The sequence below is a fragment of the Dermochelys coriacea genome, chromosome 3 (genome assembly GCF_009764565.3).
Source record: "Dermochelys coriacea isolate rDerCor1 chromosome 3, rDerCor1.pri.v4, whole genome shotgun sequence".
Lineage (NCBI taxonomy): Eukaryota > Metazoa > Chordata > Testudines > Dermochelyidae > Dermochelys > Dermochelys coriacea.
Genome location: NC_050070.1, coordinates 137685853 through 137707042, shown reverse-complemented (window position 1 = coordinate 137707042; position 21190 = coordinate 137685853). Strand labels below are relative to the sequence as shown.

Sequence of the window (21190 nt, the reverse complement as noted above, 5' to 3'; positions counted from 1 at the left end):
GTATGTTGGCAACAAGAAGAAAGCCAAGGAAAGTGTGGGCCCCTTACTGAATGAGGGAGGCAAGCTAGTGACAGAGGATGTGGAAAAAGCTAATGTACTCAATGCTTTTTTTGCCTCTGTTTTCACTAACAAGGTCAGCTCCCAGACTGCTGTGCTGGGCAACACAAAATGGGGAAGAGATGGCCAGCCCTCTGTAGAGATAGAGGTGGTTAGGGACTATTTAGAAAAGCTGGACGTGCACAAGTCCATGGGGCCGGACGAATTGCATCCGAGAGTGCTGAAGGAATTGGCGGCTGTGATTGCAGAGCCCTTGGCCATTATCTTTGAAAACTCGTGGCGAACGGGGGAAGTCCCGGATGACTGGAAAAAGGCTAATGTAGTGCCCATCTTTAAAAAAGGGAAGAAGGAGGATCCTGGGAACTACAGGCCGGTCAGCCTCACCTCAGTCCCTGGAAAAATCATGGAGCAGGTCCTCAAAGAATCAATCCTGAAGCACTTAGAGGAGAGGAAAGTGATCAGGAACAGTCAGCATGGATTCACCAAGGGAAGGTCATGCCTGACTAATCTAATCGCCTTTTATGATGAGATTACTGGTTCTGTGGATGAAGGGAAAGCAGTGGATGTATTGTTTCTTGACTTTAGCAAAGCTTTTGACACGGTCTCCCACAGCATTCTTGTCAGCAAGTTAAGGAAGTATGGGCTGGATGAATGCACTATAAGGTGGGTAGAAAGCTGGCTAGATTGTCGGGCTCAACGGGTAGTGATCAATGGCTCCATGTCTAGTTGGCAGCCGGTGTCAAGTGGAGTGCCCCAGGGGTCGGTCCTGGGGCCCGTTTTGTTCAATATCTTCATAAATGATCTGGAGGATGGTGTGGATTGCACTCTCAGCAAATTTGCGGATGATACTAAACTGGGAGGAGTGGTAGATACGCTGGAGGGGAGGGATAGGATACAGAAGGACCTAGACAAATTGGAGGATTGGGCCAAAAGAAATCTAATGAGGTTCAATAAGGATAAGTGCAGGGTCCTGCACTTAGGATGGAAGAATCCAATGCACCGCTACAGACTAGGGACCGAATGGCTCGGCAGCAGTTCTGCGGAAAAGGACCTAGGGGTGACAGTGGACGAGAAGCTGGATATGAGTCAGCAGTGTGCCCTTGTTGCCAAGAAGGCCAATGGCATTTTGGGATGTATAAGTAGGGGCATAGCGAGCAGATCGAGGGACGTGATCGTTCCCCTCTATTCGACACTGGTGAGGCCTCATCTGGAGTACTGTGTCCAGTTTTGGGCCCCACACTACAGGAAGGATGTGGATAAATTGGAAAGAGTACAATGAAGGGCAACGAAAATGATTAGGGGTCTAGAGCACATGACTTATGAGGAGAGGCTGAGGGAGCTGGGATTGTTTAGTCTGCAGAAGAGAAGAATGAGGGGGGATTTGATAGCTGCTTTCAACTACCTGAAAGGGGGTTTCAAAGAGGATGGCTCTAGACTGTTCTCAATGGTAGCAGATGACAGAACGAGGAGTAATGGTCTCAAGTTGCAATGGGGGAGGTTTAGATTGGATATTAGGAAAAACTTTTTCACTAAGAGGGTGGTGAAACACTGGAATGCGTTACCTAGGGAGGTGGTAGAATCTCCTTCCTTAGAGGTTTTTAAGGTCAGGCTTGACAAAGCCCTGGCTGGGATGATTTAACTGGGACTTGGTCCTGCTTTGAGCAGGGGGTTGGACTAGATGACCTTCTGGGGTCCCTTCCAACCCTGATATTCTATGATTCTATGATTCTATGATTGATCACTACCCATTAGCCAGCTTTCTATCCACCTTATAGTCCATTCATCCAATCCATACTTTTTTAACTTGCTGGCAAGAATACTGTGGGAGACTGTATCAAAAGCTTTGCTAAAGTCAAGATATATCACGTCCACCATATCCCCATATCCACAGAGCCCATTATGTCATCATAGAAGGCAATCAGGTTGGTCAGGCATGACTTGCCCTTGGTGAATCCATGTTGACTGTTCCTGATCACTATAGCTACATTTTTGGCTTATAGGAAAGACTTTTCTCTCTGTGGTAATTTCATCTTCCTTTTCTCTCCCCCAAAAATGTTTTTGGATTTGTATTTTATTTTTTGGCCCAGTTGCTGTTTAGCTGGGAGGGTTCTCTGGGTGCTTAGCCCAGCTTGGTTTATTTTTCAGTTATAATTTTTTCAGTTATAAATTTTTCAATATAATAACTTTGTTATTTATAAAGACCTGGATATTGCTTTGAGTTAGTGGTTTATACATTACATTAATTATTATTGTTTTGAAACCCTAGGAATATGAAAGGAAAACAATTTTGTGTATGTCTATGTGTGCGCATGTGCGCGCTCCTGGCATATTTACCCTTCCTGTCTCACCAGGTAATTCTTCCAACATTCTACTGATGTTACAAATCCTGTAGAAAAGAATCTAGATACAAAATAATAGATGTATTATAATAGATATTGTCTTACCTACATGACTGCATAAGACCAGCAAGGCTCTGAAAGAAGCCCACATCCTTTTTGTCCTTGAGGTAGTCAAGCATTTTCTACAGCAAACAAACCACATAGTATAAATGTTAAATCATTGGGTATCTGTTATTCTATGCCAATTAGGCAGTCTTGTGAAATAATTCTGATGGCATTTATAAATTAGATAAAACAGACCAGTTGACAAAAACCTTGGTACCACAAGTCAGGCGGATATTTTGTTACTGACCAAACCTTCTAGAAGAGGCTGCCACCATGATATGGACACTTTTGAAGGAATTATAGGAAATAACAACAATCACTAACCTCAGCACATTCAGAACTAAATGCAAATTTTAATCTTTGACTTAGCTTTCTGCTAGTTTATTCTACACATGCACACACACAAACTATAACTTAATCTATTTTTCTAACAAGCTAGAAGGGAAGAAAGAAGGAGAAATTGTTATTTCTTTTTAAAAGCATTTGGAAGGTTCTCTGACATTTTGACAGAATGTCTCTGATAGTTTAGATAGAATTACCAATATGAAAAAATAATTTATATGGAATGATATTGCAGTGTTACAAATTCAGATTGATTTCAGAGTAGCAGCCGTGTTAGTCTGTATTTGCAAAAAGAAAAGAAGTACTTGTGGCACCTTAGAGACTAACAAATTTATTTGAGCATAAGCTTTCGTGAGCCATCGGATGAAGTGAGCTGTAGCTCATGAAAGCTTATGCTCAAATAAATTTGTTAGTCTCTAAGGTGCCACAAGTACTCCTTTTCTTTTTGCAAATTCAGATTGAATAACTGTGACAGAATGTATCCCTCTGTCCACACCTTATTATAATAATCTTTGTACAAGGTATGTCTTGTAAGGTATCATTTGAGGTCTCACAATCTGCTGGTCAATATTGTCCTGATAAAATGTGTGTGGCAACATTGTATGTGAAGTTACAAGATTTCCCTGTATGATGTTATTTACATATGTTGCAAACTGAGATTGGCAAACAAGTCAGTCTCAAAGAAAAGAATGTATGCTCTGCTTAATTTGCATTTAAGCAGCAACCAGAGCATCAAGCACGCATGCAGGAAGGGAGACAAAGGGAGTTCAAGCAGGTGAGAAAATCAACAGGGGATATCCTTACATGTAGATTCCTGAATCTCAGCTTGAAATGTTTTCTAAGAGAAGGACCTCATCTATAAAAAGGAGGAATAAATGCCTCCAAGGGACCCCCCCACTTTCTCTGTCCATCGATTTACTACACAAGACAGGACAAAAGAAGCAGCCATCAAACTGAAAAAGGGGTCCTGGCTCAAGAAGTTTGGCCAGTAAGACTGTTGAGAGCATGTAATGAGAAAAACTTTGCTTTGAATTTACCATAGTTTGCTAAGTTAGACACTAGCTGCATTTTGTCTTTATTTCTCTTGTAACCATTTCTGACTTTTATGCCTCATTATTTGTATTCATTTCAAATCTCTCTCTTTGTAGGTAATAAAAACGTGTTTTACTATTTTATTAATCCAGTGTGTTTAAATTGAAGTGTCTGCAGAACTATTTGAAATAACAAGTTGGCATATTTTTATCTTAAGAAATAACAGACTTGACACACAGTATTTGTATTGTCCAGGAGAGGACTGGGCAGTACAGTACATATGTTTCTGGAGGAAAAGCTAAGACCGGTATTGAACTGGGGTTACCCTGCAAGGCTGGGGAGAACCAGAGTGAAACACAAGTGTGGCTGGCAGGCTGCAATTACGCACAGGCACCCATGGTGTGCCTTGCATGCTGGAAGGCTGTTTGTGGGTGGCCCATGTGGGAACTCTTTCAGCAAGGCATCGTAAGGCACCCAAGGTTACAGGGCAGGGGTATCACAACTACTCATCAGTCTGGATTGTACCCTGGTGTGTCACAATGACCATGTACTGTGACAAAAAACTAGCATTCAGAAGATGTTTTTTATTGATAATGACATAACAAGGTAATTGTTCAGAGTATGTATTTTTAGGTCTCATGAGTACTGACAGGTATTTCCAGTCAATCCCATCACTACATAGAGAAATGAAGAAACTTATTTTCTGGCCTAATCCCGCCCAACACTTTTTGTAAACCTTCCCCCTTCTCTCCAGCAGCACAATGAAGAAAGCAGCATAGTTGCGGTGGGGCAATGGGGAGGAAGTGCTGGCAATATTCAGCCCTTTCAGTGCAACCATACACAGTGCACTCAGGGGAAGGGGACAGCTGGGGCTGTTAGAAGTCGAGACCCTCACGAGAGCTCCTCTTTCCATTGAAAGTTCTGTTGCCCTTCAGCTAAGGGGTAATCAATTTCAGGATCTTGCAGAGGGTCAGTTTTTGTTGTTGGTGAAAAACTCGTCACTGGGTTAGGTCTGGGGTAATTTTCACGTACATATATGTTTTTATCTACACTGTGTCTTGTTACTGCTAAAATCAGATAGACTCAATCACACACAGGCAATCCTGAAAACCCCAGCTCAGTCACCCTCAGCTATCACCAAGAACAGTTGCCTTGGTCACTGTCCACATTCTGAAACCATCCTTCCCCCCTGCTACACTATTGTCCCCTATCCCTTCTTGAAACACTACCATTCTCCACTGAGGAGTCAGAAGAGCATCAGCAGATTCATCACACTACCCTTTGCTGACCTATTATTGTTCAGAAGATTTATTATAGGTGGTGCAGGAAACATTACCTCTAGTTAAGGTTGCCAAACACTTTCCTTTATCAGTCCCTGGTTTTGGTTGCTTATAACTTTACCAAACTAGAAGAGTTCAGCATCTCAGAGAATGAGGTAGGCTTAAAAATATCTTACTGCTGTTTCTTTGAGAAGCTACTACATCTTCATTCTTTGGAGCAGGGACTTGAAATTTGACAGCAGGGTCACAGAGGAATCAGGGACATGTGTTTTGCTATCCATACGAAAATTCAACCAAATTTGATCAAGCATTTGCTAAATAGAAACTTATTATAGGATGCTATCTAAATCATGTCAATTTTGTCCGGTCTGCGCATGCTCCATCCTCTCACAGCTACTATGCGTAGACTGGTTAGCATGTGCCACCCCCACTATCAAAGTGTGTGTCTCCAAACCTCACTAGTGGCAGGTCCACACAGAGGATAACAAATAGTTATCTTACAAGTTACTCTGTTAGCTCAAGTGGTAGAGGGCTCTGCTGTGGTTCTGAACTCTGCCGAGGATCCATGTTGGGGGGACAATATGGTTCCCTAGGATGAAACGGTTATGTTTTTAAGGTAGGTTTTTTGCACAGGCAACCTTAATTCTGGCATTTAATTAACTTCTGGGTGCTTGATTCTGCAACCTTAATGTTCTTGTAACACAGTTTGTCTAGATGTAATTATAGGGCAGTACTCAGACTGATCCATGCTCACAGGCTTCCTATTCAATCCCTTTTAGGGTTAAAGAACTTTAGACACAAAGAGTATAGAATATAAGTGCACTTCCAGCTCAGACCTCTTCCCCACTTCCGGAGCAGCATCCAGATCTCCCCCCACCTCCGGAGCAGGGGCCCAAACAGGGGACAGAATTTATGTATTGAGGGAGAGGGAAGAGCTCTCAATTGTTTAGTTAGCTGATTTTATTTGGGAGGTAGCAGGTGAAGGACAGTGGAGGACAGTGTAACTAATGATCAGCCATAGCATACCCACACCACTTATTTTGGGCACCAGATACCACTGCTCCAATTTTTTTGCAAGGATAACTCCACTGAAATCAATTGGAATATCTGGGATACACCAGATATAAGTGGAATAATACAGTGGTGAGTCAAGCCAGTTAAGTGTAAAGGAGTCATGAAGTTCAGAGCCAAAAAGAAGCAAAATATAAATATAAATATAAGTGACACCCTTGGGTTTGAATAAAAACTGAAATACTACAGTCCTGGCCCCAAACCAGTATTGCTGTTAAAAGTACCCATCTATATTTAAAGTTGAAATTCAATCACCTACTAACCTAATGCTAACAATGTATAGTTTCTTATGATTCAAAATTACATTCATTTGGCAATAACCCTCTTAGAGATCCTTTCATTTGTTTCATCATGTAAAATTAGAAATTGTAATCTTTGTGTTAGTCTTATCTCTCTTTTAAAGGAAATAATAATTAGAACAGTCTGACCAACATTGAGGAAACCCAACCTGCATAAATTGTTCTAACCAAATACTACCTAGTGCCAAAGCTCCAGTTCCCAAGCAAATAATGAGAGAAGCTAGCCAAAGCCAAACTACAAGCTCATCTAGAAGCTAATATTCTAGACCCAGAACATTCTGGATTCAGTCCATGAAATAGAACTAAGATTGCTTGAGCAGCACTGAGGGATGATCTTCTGCTATCAGTGGATACAAAGCAGAAATCCATTATCATCTTTCAGGACCCCTCTGCAGAACTTGACACTGTCAATCATCAGATAACACTTCCTTGGCTGAGAAGGGGGGGGAGGGTAGGGATCCAGGGTAATAAATGTCTTCAGTCCTTCATAAAGGGACACATCCAATGAGTAGTTATGGGACACTACACCTCCATTACTAAACGCCCTCTCTTGTAGAGTCCCATAAGGATCAATATTCTCATTCTCTCTGGTCCTTTTTAACATCTACATGAAGCCACTAGGTGAACTCAGCAGTTAACATGGACTCAAGTATCTGCAAAACGGAGATGACATACAGATTCCTCTATCTATCCCTAGGAGGTGCTGTAGTCCTAACTAACAGGTTGGATTATGAACAGGAGGCTGCCAGGCAACTCTCCAACACCATATTCTACAGGCCACTATCCTCCGATCCCACTGAGGAGTACCAAAAGAAACTACATCATCTGCTCAAGAAACTCCCTGCTATAGCACAGGAACAAATCTACACGGACATCGCCGCTGCCACCGCCGCCCCCGCCCCAGAGCCCCAACCAGCGGTATTCTATCTGCTATCCATGAACCTGGAAATCCTGGACACCCCATCATCTCAGGCATTGGCATTCTTACAACAGGATTATCTGGCTATTTGGACTCTCTCTTCAGATCCTACGCTACCAGCACTCCTAGCTATCTTTGAGACACCACCGACTTCCTGAGGAAACTACAATGTATTGGTGAGCTTCCTGAAAACACCATCCTGGCCACCATGGATATAGAAGCTGTTTACACCAATATTCCACATGAGGATGGACTACAAACTGTCAAGAACAGTATCCCCGATGAGGCCACGGCACACCCTGGTGGCTGAGCTTTCTGACTTTGTCCTCATCCACAACCATTTCAGATTTGGGAACAACTTATACCTTCAAGTCAGCGGCACTGCTATGGTTACCCGCATGGCCCCACACTATGCCAACACTTTTATGGCTGACTTAGAACAACTCTTCTTCAGCTCTTGTTCCCTAGTGCCCCTTCTCTTCATCATATGGATCCACGGGAAGGAGGCTCTTGAAGAATTCCACCTGGATTTCAAAAATTTCCAAACCACCATCAACCTCAGCCTGGACCAGTCCACACAAGAGATCCACTTCCTGGACTCTACAATACAAATAAGTGATGGTCACATAAACACCACCCTATACCAGAAACCTACTGACCACTATGCATACCTACATGCCTCCAGCTTCCATCCAGGACACATCACACGATCCATTGTCTACAGTCAAGCCCTAAGATACAACCGAATTTGCTTCAATCCCTCAGACAAAGACAAACACCTACAAGATCTTTATCAAGCATGCTTAGAACTATAATACCCACCTGGGGAAGTGAGGAAACAGATTGACAGAGCGAGACAGGTACCCAGAAGTCACCTACTACAGGACAGGCCCAACAGGAAAAATAACAGAACATCACTGGCCATCACATACAGTCCCCAGTTAAAACCTCTCCAGAACTTCATCAACGATCTACAACCCATCCTGGAAAATGATCCCTCACTCTCACAGACCTTGGGAGGCAGGCCAGTCCTCACTTACAGACAGCCCCCCAACCTGAAGCAAATACTCATCAGCAACTACACACCACACCACAGAAACACTAACCCAGGAACCAATCCCTGTAGCAAACCTTGTTGCCTACTCTGTCACCATATCTATTCTAGCGACACCATCAGACAACCCAACCACATCAGTCACACCATCAGGGACTCATTCACCTGCACATCTACCAATGTGATATATGTGATCAAGTGCAAGCAATGCCCCTCTGCCACATTGTCAAGGTTCCTTCCCCACTCTGAACTCTAGGGTACAGATGTGGGGACCTGCATGACAACCTCCTAAGCTTACTTTTACCAGCTTAGATTAAAACTTCCCCAAGGTACAAACTATTTTACCTTTTGCCCTTGGACTTTCACTGCCACCACCAAACGTCTAACTGGGTTTTTTATTAGGAAAGAGCCGTTTGGAAACGTCTTCCCCCCAAAAATCCTCACCAAAACCTTACACCTCCCTTCTTGGGGAAGGTTTGGTAAAAAACTCACCAGTTTGCATAAGTGACCACAGACCCAAACCCTTGGATCTTAAGAACAATGAAAAAGCATTCAGTTTCTTAAAAGAAGAATTTTAATAGAAGAAAAGATAAAAAGAATCACCTCTGTAAAATCAGGATGGCAAATACCTTACAGGGTAATTAGATTCAAAACATAGAGAATCCCTCTAGGCAAAACCTTAAGTTACAAAAAGACACAAAAACAGGAATATCCATTCTATTCAGCACAGCTTATTTTCTCAGCCATTTAAAGAAATCATAATCTAACGCATATCTAGCTAGATTACTTACTAGGTTCTAAGACTCCATTCCTGCTCTGTCCCGGCAAAAGCCTCACCCAGACAGACCCAGACCCTTTGTTTCTCCCCCCTCCAGCTTTGAAAGTATCTTGTCTCCTCATTGGTCATTGTGGTCAGGTGCCAGCGAGGTTATCCTAGCTTCTTAACCCTTTACAGTGAAAGGGTTTTTCCTTTGGCCAGGAGAGATTTTAAAGGCGTTTACCCTTCCCTTTATATTTATGACACACGTACATTGGCCAGACCGGACAGTCTCTACGTAAAAGAATGGACAAAAATCGGACATCAGGAATGGTAACATACAAAAGCCAGTAGGAGAACACTTCAATCTTCCTGGACATTCTATAACAGATTTAAAACTTGCCATACTTGAACAAAAAAGACTTCAGAAACAGACTTCAGAGAGAAACTGCAGAACTAAAATACATTTGCAAATTTAACACCATTAATTTAGACTTGAATAGGGACTGGGAGTGGCTGGCTCACTATAAAAGCAACTTTATCTCTCCTGGAATTGACACCTCTTCTACAATTATTGGGAGTGGACTACATCCACCCTGATTGTATTGGCCCCGTCAACACTGGTTCTCCACTTGTGAGGTAACTCCCTTCTCTTCATGTGTCAGTATAATAATGCCTGCGACTGTAATTTTCACTCCATGCATCTGAAGAAGTGTGTTTTTTACTTACGAAAGCTTATGCCCAAATAAATCTGTTAGTCTTTAAGGTCCCACTGGACTCCTTGTTGTTTTTGTGGATATAGGCTAACACGGCTGCCCCCTGATACCAGATCCCCCTATCTTTCACCACATATGACCACTCCACCACCACCACAGTGGCCCAGTGCTTGAACTAGCTCAGATCATGAAGGAAGAATAGCTGGTTGAAGTGGAATCTGAGGAAGACAGAGGTAATGCTAGTGGACAGACAAAAGCATTTTGAATAGAATGCAACCACTGCACAGTCTCCATTAGATGAAGGCCCACATCCACAACTGGACAATTTAATCTGTAGTTTAGTAGTGCACTTGGATTCCTCACCGATGCCAGACTCTCACATAACAGCATCCACAAGTAACACTTTCTACCTCCTTTAGTTGACCAGAAGAGACTGTCCCATCCTGGCGGACAGTAACATGGCCTCAGTTATTCAAACTCTCATCACTGCTTGGTTGGATTACAGCAATGTGACGTATTTGGGAATGAAACCTTTTGTGTTTAGGAAACTTTAACTAGTACAGAACATTTCCTCAGCAACACTGGCTACCAAGGCCCAACAAACCCATCTTCCACAGTCTATGCTGCCTTTTCTAGAATTTCAAATCAGGTTCAAGGTCTTGGTCCCATCTTCAGGGTGCTCCATGGCCTTGGACCAGGATATCTATGACTACCTAAAGATCTGGGATGAAGACTGTGGTTGACAGCTACACTCCTCTGGCACAATGAAACTCTGTATAATAAGGATAAAGCTCATCTGTGTGTGGGATAAAACTGTCTAAGGGAGCCAGTCTGAGACTATGGCGTTAACTCCCCCAGGAGCTAAGGACCATCACAAACCTAATTGTCTTCCATTCCAAATGTTAGCTCCATTTCTTTGACCTTTTCTGCTTTCCCATAAACACACAGCAACACGTATATTTAAAAAACAATCAAAACAAAAAAACCCCCACCAAAACAAGAAACTCTATTGCACAGTTCTCCCCTTGGGAGAGGAAGGCAGAACACATAACACATGACCAATGTTAGTCGCATCACATAATGTGCTACTGGATGGCATTCAGATACTGCAGTGACAGATGTCTATTAAGAACCTACATGGAATAGATTTGATAGAATGGAATGGTTTACACTCAAACACTTTACCTGTTGAACTGTAGAATTTCCTCCATTTAAGATGGCAATCCCAAGCTTTAAGGTGGCTGCAACCATGGGACCCATCTCACCTTGAAAATATTAAACCATTATTTTAAGTTCATATTTAAAAAAACAACCAACCAACCTATTCTACTAACTTACCCTGCCTTAGGATGTGCACAGAATGGAGTGATTTACATGGAAGTTTACAGGAGAGGATCATTTAAATAATCTCTCTTGTAAAACAGACACACACATTTTTCCTCACCATATCTACTGTGTGATTTAGGACAGGTCTGCACTACTGCCTGTCGATATAACTTATGTTGCTCAGGAGTGTGAAAAAGCCACCTCCCTGAGCAACGCAAGTTACACCAACCTAAGTGCCGGTGTAGACAGCACTATGTCATGAGAGATGCTCTCCCACTGACATAGTTACCTCCTCTTGCTGAGGTAGAGTAATTATGCCAATGGGAGAGCTCTCTCCCATCAGCATAACGCATCTTCACCAGACATGCGATAGCGGCGTAGCTGCATAGATGTAGCGCATCTGGTGTAGACTAGCCCTCATACTCTCTAAGAATACATAGATAAAGACTGTATAAAAAAGGAAAGAAAAAGATGAAAGACATGAAGAATTATCATCAAAGAATATAAATTACTCTTCAGTCATGACAGCCTTGAGAAGCTGGTTCTGAGGTTGGATGCACAATTTAAAACTGCCTTTTCAGTTTAACAATGTGTTCTTACTGTATGCCCACATAGACAAAACTTTGACACTTCCTCAAGGACTAACTGTGAAGTGAAGAATTTAAATATAGTCGCTAGAGGAAAGTTGGTTATTTTTGCTTATGAAGGAGAGAATTGTTTAAGTAATAGTGCAGTAGACACAGCACAGAAAGGTAGATGACAAGGAAAAATGATTGGTGAAAGAAGGGGCCTAATAGTAGGTGTAGTTTGACTTCTATATTTGGTGAGACAGCTCCAGCCAACCAACAGGGCCATGCATGGGAGGGCAAATTCTGCACCTGCCTGAGGCTTGCAGTTTTGGGGGGGCAACACCCCTCTACTCCCTCCCAAACTGCACCCGTAGGCCTAATGAACAAAAGCCTAAAAAGTTATACTTCTTAGCAATATACAGTGAAAGGATATCGACGAGGCAGGAGAGGAACAGATTATAAATGGACATGGGTGAACTTGTTCAGAAAAAATCAGAGCCTGTGCTATGCTAAGGGCACAGACATATAAATCCCGGTAATTCTGGAGCCTCACTTTGTCATTACACATTCCCAGTGCACATCAATGACCTCCCCACCATCTTTCACTCATTTCTACATCATCTGGGCTCCAGCCAAGGCCAGGAATACAAAAATACCACAAGAAAATTTCTTGTGATTTTTTTTCAGCAAACTTTTGCAGAATCAACTTCTAATCATCACCTAAATTTGGGGTATTTATTTGAAAATGAACCTAATTTAAGGTGTAGCCACCAATAATTACAAGGAGCAAGTTCTAGACCCAACAAATCTTCAAAAAATAATCCCAAAGAAGACTGTATACGTACACAAGTGGTAGGTCTTTACCTTTGCTGGCGCTGATTGTTTGAAGCACCATCTCTGCAGCACCCCGATCATGCAGTCTTGCTTGCTGGTACAGAAGCTTCTGTTTTTCCATTTCTTTTTCCTGAACAGAAATTCCAATCATTTAAGTTGAGGACTTCAATGACCATCAGCTCGCCAAAGATATTTTCTTATCTCTTAGTATATGGGCTCTATTGCAACATCATAGACCTATTCAATGCACACACAATGCTACTGAACAAATATTTAACATGTTCAATATTTCCCTTTGTGTTTTTCTTTTTATCCTTTTAGTCCTTTGTTTATCGGGAAGGAGTTCTCTCAATTGTAAATCATTTGGTTAGTTCAAAGCCCATATTCACAGTATATATGTACTGCATGTATCAAACTTGCACTTCTGTGCTATGTTTTGTGCAACACTTTATACTCTCTTAATAATCTTCTACAGTGTGACCATAACTTGATACTGCTCAGCACATGGCTCTTGAGGTGCAAGTTGTCCCTGAATGACAGAATAGCTTCATCGTGAGCTTCATTCATCTGGGAAAATTTGTTCAAGAAAGAATAATAGGCAGAGTTGTATATTTCAAGTAAGATGCTGACTTATAATACAAGATAGATTTCCCTAACCCACAACATATCCCAAAAGGATGTAAGACAGAATACATTGTGCCTTTATATTTTGCATTCTCTGGTGGCAACAAATAATACTGCATGGTGCTGCTTGAGCAATGGCTGAAGTTTGCTCTTCATTATTTAAACTACTGAAAACATAAAGAGAAAACATAGAGGCACAGCTAATTCCAGGTGGGTATGAGCATTCACACGGTTAACTGAAGGTTGCTGGAGAACTGAAAATGACTAAGCAGTGTAAGTTGCAAGATGGAAGTTGCATAGAGCCCTATGACTGCGAGTCCATCGGATGGCGTGGTAGAAAAGCGTAGTCAATGGGGCATGACACCATCAATTAGTATCATGCCCAAAAACACAACGGCCAAAACACGTATGACCTAAGAGCAGGAACAGCTGCAGCAAAAGTAGCCAGAGTGACAGCTTTGCTGCCATAAACTTTCCATCCAAAGTACAGAAAATAGACACTGGAAGATGGAAGAGGTTTAAAAAATGAAGGCTTGCTAGATACAGACTATGAAAAATAAAAACTAAAAAGAGGTAAAAAAATAAAATGGGTTCAAATGAATGAAAAAAGAAACTTTAAAATCAAAAGCAAACCAACACAGACATTTATGCTGTTACCAGAGAGTTCTCGCTGGGGCTGGCAAATTTGTTTCTTAAATCTTTGATAATATCGTGCTGCGGAAACAAAATTCATCAAGTTTTTTTTTCATACTACAGTTAGAGCTCCTGTGGTTAAACTTTTCCCTTAAATTATGTGATAAGTCGAAATGGAGGCTCAGAAAAGAAAAAGAAATATGGCAGCTTTGCTTCATGTGCAGCCATGCTAACGTCTGAAAGGTTTGCCTTCATGTTTAAACCTCTTCCTGTGAATTAAAAAACAGAACAAAACCATACACATACACACAACCAAATAATCATTACACAAAACCAAATAATCATTACAACACAGTTTCAATAAAGCTGCAACAAAATATTTTCATCTGCTTCAGAGGTCATGGAAAATTGATTAACATTTCATTTTTCTTTACATTTTCCTTTGTTTATTTTTAGACCCAACAATCTTTTCTCTCTCTTCCATTGCAAGAGTCACTTATTCAGTTTTGTCTTCAGTCCTAGGTTTATTATAAAAGGACCTTTTGTTGATAGCCTGATGAGGAAAGCACAGTAACAGGGAGCTTTACCTCCATCTTCTACAGACCAAGAGAATGGGTAAGTATGACACCTGCAGTTGCACAACAAAAGAGAGGCGGGAAGATGCCTGGTCAAAAGGGTTTAAAACCAGGTTGGAGAGAAAGGAACTTCATGGGTTTTTGTACCCCGCTCTGGGAAACTCAGACATTTAGATAGTTGCCAGTGGCAGAGTGGTTCAGCAAAAACAAGATATGAAGATGATCAGTCCTTGGATAAGAGCTTCTAAAACTCACATTTCCCCTCTCAGCCTGGCTACATTTTCTGGTGTACCTTTCTCTAAACAATGAAGGAGCAAGTGTGTACATGGGCTCAGGAGAGAAGGCAACCTGCCAGGAGTACAAAAATATGCCAGACTACTAGGTGTCCTGTTCAGGTATTATCAATTCTCTGAGGTGTCCACATTCCTAGATACAGTTGCTACTACTGAGGCAGCTATAAGGCTGGCAGTTGTATTTAACTGTGTTCAGTCAGGCTGATCTGAAGGAAGCTTGAGAAGGTATTAGCTTAGTGAATTAATTTGACCTCATTCATCACACCATCACAACCACACACAAAAAATCATGCTAAAAGAAAAGTTTGGGATAATAAAAAAATTAAACATTTCACAGAGAGGATATTTTTAAAACTCTGACACTAAAAATCACTTATTTCTTGTGTGATCTTAATTTATATCATATAAATGAATCATGAACACTGAGAAGTGTACATATGTGGATTTTCACCCTGAAGGCTTTCCCCAGCAAAGCTGTGCATGAGCTAGGAGTCTTCTTCATCATTATCTTCATCAGAAGAAGAGTGTTCAAAACTTAGACTTTTTTTGTTTCATTCTCAAATTTTAATAGGTAAAAAGCAACCACATGGCAAAGGCAGATGCTAAATCTGCCCTATATTTGTATCACAACTAAAAAATAATTTACTTATGGTTCAATTACAGTGGTATCTGATAGATAAAAGTATAATATATCTTAGAATATGTAATAATTACAGTACATCAAAATATTACAGGTTTGTAATTGCTGGGAAATGTTGACATTTTTAATGTTAACCACCAACTCTTCAGTACAGGAAGACAATTTGTATTGTTTAAAGTTTACATGCCAATAAATATTTTCTGTGAGTAAGCATATGACCAAGATTTATGATGTTACTTGCTCATTTCTTTGTATTGCGTGCTTGGCTTGTTTCTTTCTTGTACTGTGGACTATAGATATTCAGAAGACTAAGATAATCCAAATGTTCTATTGCTTAGTGCAAGAAGTTTTCTTCACGTAGGTCTACATTTACAGTTCAAAATATCAAGAGGAGTTTGCTCTTTTGTGACATAGCTAGTGATTTTGGATACCTAATGGAGGAATTATATTTTTATTCACCGAGTTGGATGCTAGAAGAAAGGAGTCTTGTTTAAAGGCCATTCTTGTCAAAGATTTCAAAATTAGGATGTGGCACATGCAAGTAGTCTGTAAGAAGAGTAGCTACCTGTAAATGCTTTGGGACAGGCTGGTTTTAGAGTATGAGTTCTAGGTCCCTGCTGAAGAGGAGATTGACCAGAATTATTAGAATGGGAGACTATTACCAATAATAAGAAAAGGAGTACTTGTGGCACCTTAGAGACTAACAAATTTAAGGTGCCACAAGTACTCCTTTTCTTTTTGCGAATACAGACTAACACGGCTGCTACTCTGAAACCTATTACCAATAATGTTACTTTTATTTGACTTTCCCTCTTAGTAGTGGTATTGTTCATTGTAGGATAAGCACCTCTGCAACCTGTGTAATCAGCAGACAATCAGCAGACCCAAGGTAAGAGGTCTGGATTCTATTTTCATTTCATTTTGCTCTCAGTCTCTCTTCCAAGGACCACAGATGTGACTGAAATTCCTAGTTCATGGTTTATTAACTTTCCCATTTTCAGTAGTCTTGTTTCAAGCCACCAGGACTGCATACTGACCAAATGGTCTTGAAAAATCCCATAATTTCTCTGGTTACTTACCTATTATTTGAGAGGAAAGACTGTGATAGATGTTATGTTGTTTACAGCAACCTGTGTGTTTCTAAGGGCTTTACAATTTTATTTTCTTCAGGAGGCATAAGACATTCATTTTAAATGATAGTGTAGTTGACTGAACCCAACAGGAAGATATACTTACGCTTCTTTCTCTGCATAAAGCATAATTTATTCTTTAGTAGCTCTATGACTGCTTAAGCCTAATTCTTTGTAGTTGTTATCAAGGGACTGAAGAGCAAATTGAATTTGATGCAGGTTTTTTTGTAAATAAATCTATAAAGCCTCATAGATCTTTCAATCAAAGATCTGGGGTCATACCTGGGATTAATTTAGACCAAACTTTCATATTTGGCTTACCTGGGTGTGGTAAAATTTTAACTTGAAATATTTAAGCAGGAAGGTATTGTAGGGAACCAGGTGATATTACGCGTGAGCAGGAACTGACAAGAGTGGGGCTCTGGAATATTATATACTAACACAGCATGGCTCTTTGTCTCTTTCTAGTAGCTATCTCGCATAGGAAGGTTTGCGTCTACTACTCATGGGGTACTACTGCCTTTGAGCTCATCTGCCCCGTTAGCTCAAGCAGTTGACAATTGTGCTATTAGATCCAGAGGCCTAGCTTCAAGTCCCAGAGATAGCTAACTAGGGATTTTGTTATAGTAGCAGGAGCTAAGTACCAATAATTCTATAATACTTATGAACATGTTCTGAAAGTCTGAAATAACTGAAATACATAAATGGAAAATTAAAATAGAATAACCTGAGAGAAGATAAAAAGGAAAAGAAACAGTTACTTTAAGGTCATTCTGCAATAATCATATCTCTTTTAATTTATCCTCAGTTATCTGCTTTCCAAGATCTCCTCTGTCCTACAGAACTAAAGGTCTCCCCCATCTTGTATGGTATAGATAAGCCAACGCAGAGAATAAATCCCATTGCAGTTCTTACACAAGCAAAATGTTCATTTATTTCAGGGGTTGCTATGCATGGGGTCTTAAAAAAGCATTTATGTTAAACCTTTAAATTTTCTTCATTCTACATTATGTTCTCTGGAGTAAGTCTGTTTTTAATCCTAAATTACACATGTTGAAATATACATAGGGAAAGTAAATGGACTGTTACACAGTTACTACTCAAAGCTTAAAATGTAGGCTTCAGAAGTGTGTGTGTGTGTGTGCACGCATGTGTGAGATAAAATAAACTTTTCCCATTCTGCTTGACAAAAATAATGTAAGTATTGAAATCTCTTGCTGCTGGAAGTCTGGTCCCACCAGATTTAGCTTTTCTTCTTGTTAAAAGTGCATTACTGAGATAATACTCAGCGGAGTTGAAACATCTTTTCTACACTGGAATCCTGCTAGCATTATACAAAATAACATAACACAAAAGGAATTTTTCAAAGCACAGATGACAAAGAATGAGAATGAGGGAGGTAAAAGCAAATTCAGAGACTATCTAATTAGCACCTACAGGCAGGTACATGCATCATTAAAGTACAGTAGATTCATCTTGAAAGCAAACTTCATAATAAAAAAATTCTCTGCAATTATAAAAAATGATTTCCTCCTCTACTTGCAGAGCTCTCTTTTTTATACTTTGTTTTTTCTGTTTAAATTCTTCCCATCTTTTCTCCCCAGAAAGACAAATTATTGGCAACCGCTCCGTGATGTCAAAATCTTGATAGAACTGCAAGGTGTGGGGAATGTCACTAAACATGCAAGTTTCAAAATATTGGTACATGCATTATTTGTGGGTCGCTGACTGCCTCAAACTTTGAAGATATTCCTTTGGGATTTTTTGTTTGATCTGGTGCACTGTATACAGTATAAATGTGGTAGGGAATTGGGTTCTGTACACATATGATTTGTGAACAATTCAATTATCATGACTAAGTATATGTATATGGCAAGGAATGATAGAGTTATATGTGTAAAGTGGAGAAAACTCTTTAAGGTTACTAAGACCATTCTTATAAACTTCTTGGAGCACAACCATGTCTTCCTTTGTATTTTTTGTCACACATGCTGATACTCAACAAATATTAATGATAAAATGAAAACGTGGCTAGTCAAGGCATTTATGGCTACTTTTACCAGGCGTGCTGAGAATGCCTATGTGCTTGCTTTCCTGGGTCTTAATCTGTGGTAGCTGCAAGGAGATGAGAAGGGAGAAAATGAAAAAATAACATTGGGTCATAGGATATTTTAAAAAAGGAAGAAAATTGGGTTGGACTTTCTACTCCTGAATTTTTAAATTTTGCACCTAAAATAGCAGAAGAAAGATAATACTTCTTTTTATATAGTAGAGAATGGAAAGATACTACAGTATGTAGTGCCAATTATTGTGTGTTAAAAGTTATATGTTTTTAAGATATGTGTTGACAAGCATCAACCAGCAGTACTTAGTGTGTTATTAGTGTCATTGGCTCTTTTGATCCTATCCCACAATAAATGCATTGATAGAAAAAATTTTATATATTATATAGTTAGACTTTGAGAAATAGTATGTGACCATGCATTTATAGGTTGTATAGGAATGCACCTGAGGGTGGAATTAGGGTTGCATAATCAATCTAATTGTTTGCATTTCTGGATTTTGAACAGTTAAACTGAAAACATTTTTATTGTACAATGTTACATCTATATTATATATATATATATAGTGTGTGTGTGTGTAGATACTTGTAATTTAACAAAGAAGACATAATATTAAGCAAAATACTACTCTGTATTCAGTGAGCATTAAAGCAGAGGTAAAAATCTACAGGAACAAAGAAATTCAGAGTTAAGACTGCCACTGCACACTTATTACAGCAAAATGGGACTGAATTGTCTCCACGTAGTCTTGCCTCAACATCTTTATTGCTTTCATTTTGACATTAGCATTGCCATGCCATTGCAACCTCATCCCCATAGACTTACATTGATATTGTTTTATTTCATGTTTCCTGCCTCCATATACTTGTTTGCAATGTTGTAGCAGTGTTATACTTGCAGTGTTGGTCTAATGAGATCACACAAAACACTCATTCCTATTCAAATAGATAGGAATGTACAAGATTACAAGCATGCTCTGAAAAGAAAAGCACTTGACTAGCAAGCTTGCAAAGCTATGTCTTCTGTGTTCCAATAATTTTTTCCTAAAATACTGAAAAGATAAATTACCTTAAATAACCTATAAAGTTATACATTATTTCAATTAATCTCTTTGTTTACACCATGGGGGGGAGGGGAGAGTGACATCTTTGAAATAGTTGCAAATTATGTTTTTTGCATCTATATTATTAAAACAGTCCAGTGAAATTAAAAGATTTTTACAATCCAAGTTGGGAACCTATTTAGCACATCTGAGTCCACAGTAATTTGAAATGGTTAATATCTCAAACTCTCCTTCCAAGCTGGGGGAACTGAAAACACTCAGCAAGTTGGGATATGCTCAGTAAGATAATTATATAACTACTCTGTTAAAAATAATAAGGGGACAAATAAGGAAGTTACAAAACTCATCACTCGATTATCGTGGCATGTTTGTTTGCATCATCACAGAGGGGCAAAATTGTCCTCTTCTCTTTGACCACTAAGGGCTTAGCCAGAACCAGTGTGGTTCCTTTCTGCTGCAGTATAGGATTTGAGAGCCCGTATAGAAGGTTTGAACCACCAATGCCCCGTGCAGCCCAGCTTCACAGGGGATCACTCCATGTCTCCTCACTCAGTGACATGAGGTGGTCAGGATTGGTGAATTTTGTATATTCACTATCTGTTGCTCCAGACAACATGCAGCAGACAAACAGCAACAACAGGCCTCAATATCAACTTTGGAGTAGCTCCACTATTGCTTTCTAGCCTATGACAAAAGGATCTCTTCCCCTAGTACTCTTTCGTGCGCCCCCCCCCCCCCACCAGCATGTTGCTAGGGTTGGGGGATTGGGCTATGACAGAGTAAAACTATTGGTCTTTTTTGTCAGCTTGATCTTGCATTTGTTATACAGGCAAAATATCCACTGGCTTCAGGAGTTTTTTTTCTAAGTGCCAGTAAGCAGTATGGGGTCCTTCGTTTAGAACAACTTAAGGATTAAGCTGTGCCTAAAGCTATGCAACAAATGTATCCATTTTTCACTTCAAAAATGTTTTATGCAGACTCAGAATGCCAAATTCTGCATTCTCCCTTTCACCATAAGAGAAGATGTGAATATTTAGTAGCAGATTTTTGGCTGTAGATTTATATAGGATTTGTAGGGTGACATTTCACCATTTCTGTTAGTGAACACAACTTTGCTCAGAAATTCAAATCTCTTGCAACAAATTACAAATTTGCCACACTATATTTTCTTCAAGGAAATATTGGTTGTTTGCACAGATCCATTTAACTCTAGAATTTGGTATAGAGAGGTCCATCAGGAAAAACCCTTGAAACACCTAAACATAGAGTGGAATCTTGAGCTGGAATTTGTGTTATGTTGATATTGGTTTCTTTGTTGATAAAATCAAGTCCCTGGGATTGGGTGAGTTTGACTCTAGAAAGTGTGTGCAGACTTTATTTGGAACAGGGCTGTACCTAGAATGTGTGTAAAACTGATGAATAAATCACTGAACCAAAATGAGAGATTTTAGAAAAATAAAATTGACTAG

The 21190-nt window shown here is 40.0% G+C and overlaps 1 protein-coding gene across 2 annotated transcripts in view; it reads right to left on the bottom strand.

Moving 5' to 3' along the window:
- Positions 1–21190, bottom strand: part of RYR2 (ryanodine receptor 2) — a 735866-nt gene that overhangs the window by 91051 nt on the left and 623625 nt on the right. For both annotated transcript variants that reach the window (XM_043511417.1, XM_038395332.2), the window contains 3 exons: positions 12731–12830; positions 11157–11236; positions 2502–2578 (listed from right to left, as the gene is read on the bottom strand). In XM_043511417.1, the coding sequence (XP_043367352.1) occupies positions 2502–2578; positions 11157–11236; positions 12731–12830 (257 nt within the window). The remainder of the gene's footprint in view (positions 1–2501; positions 2579–11156; positions 11237–12730; positions 12831–21190) is intronic.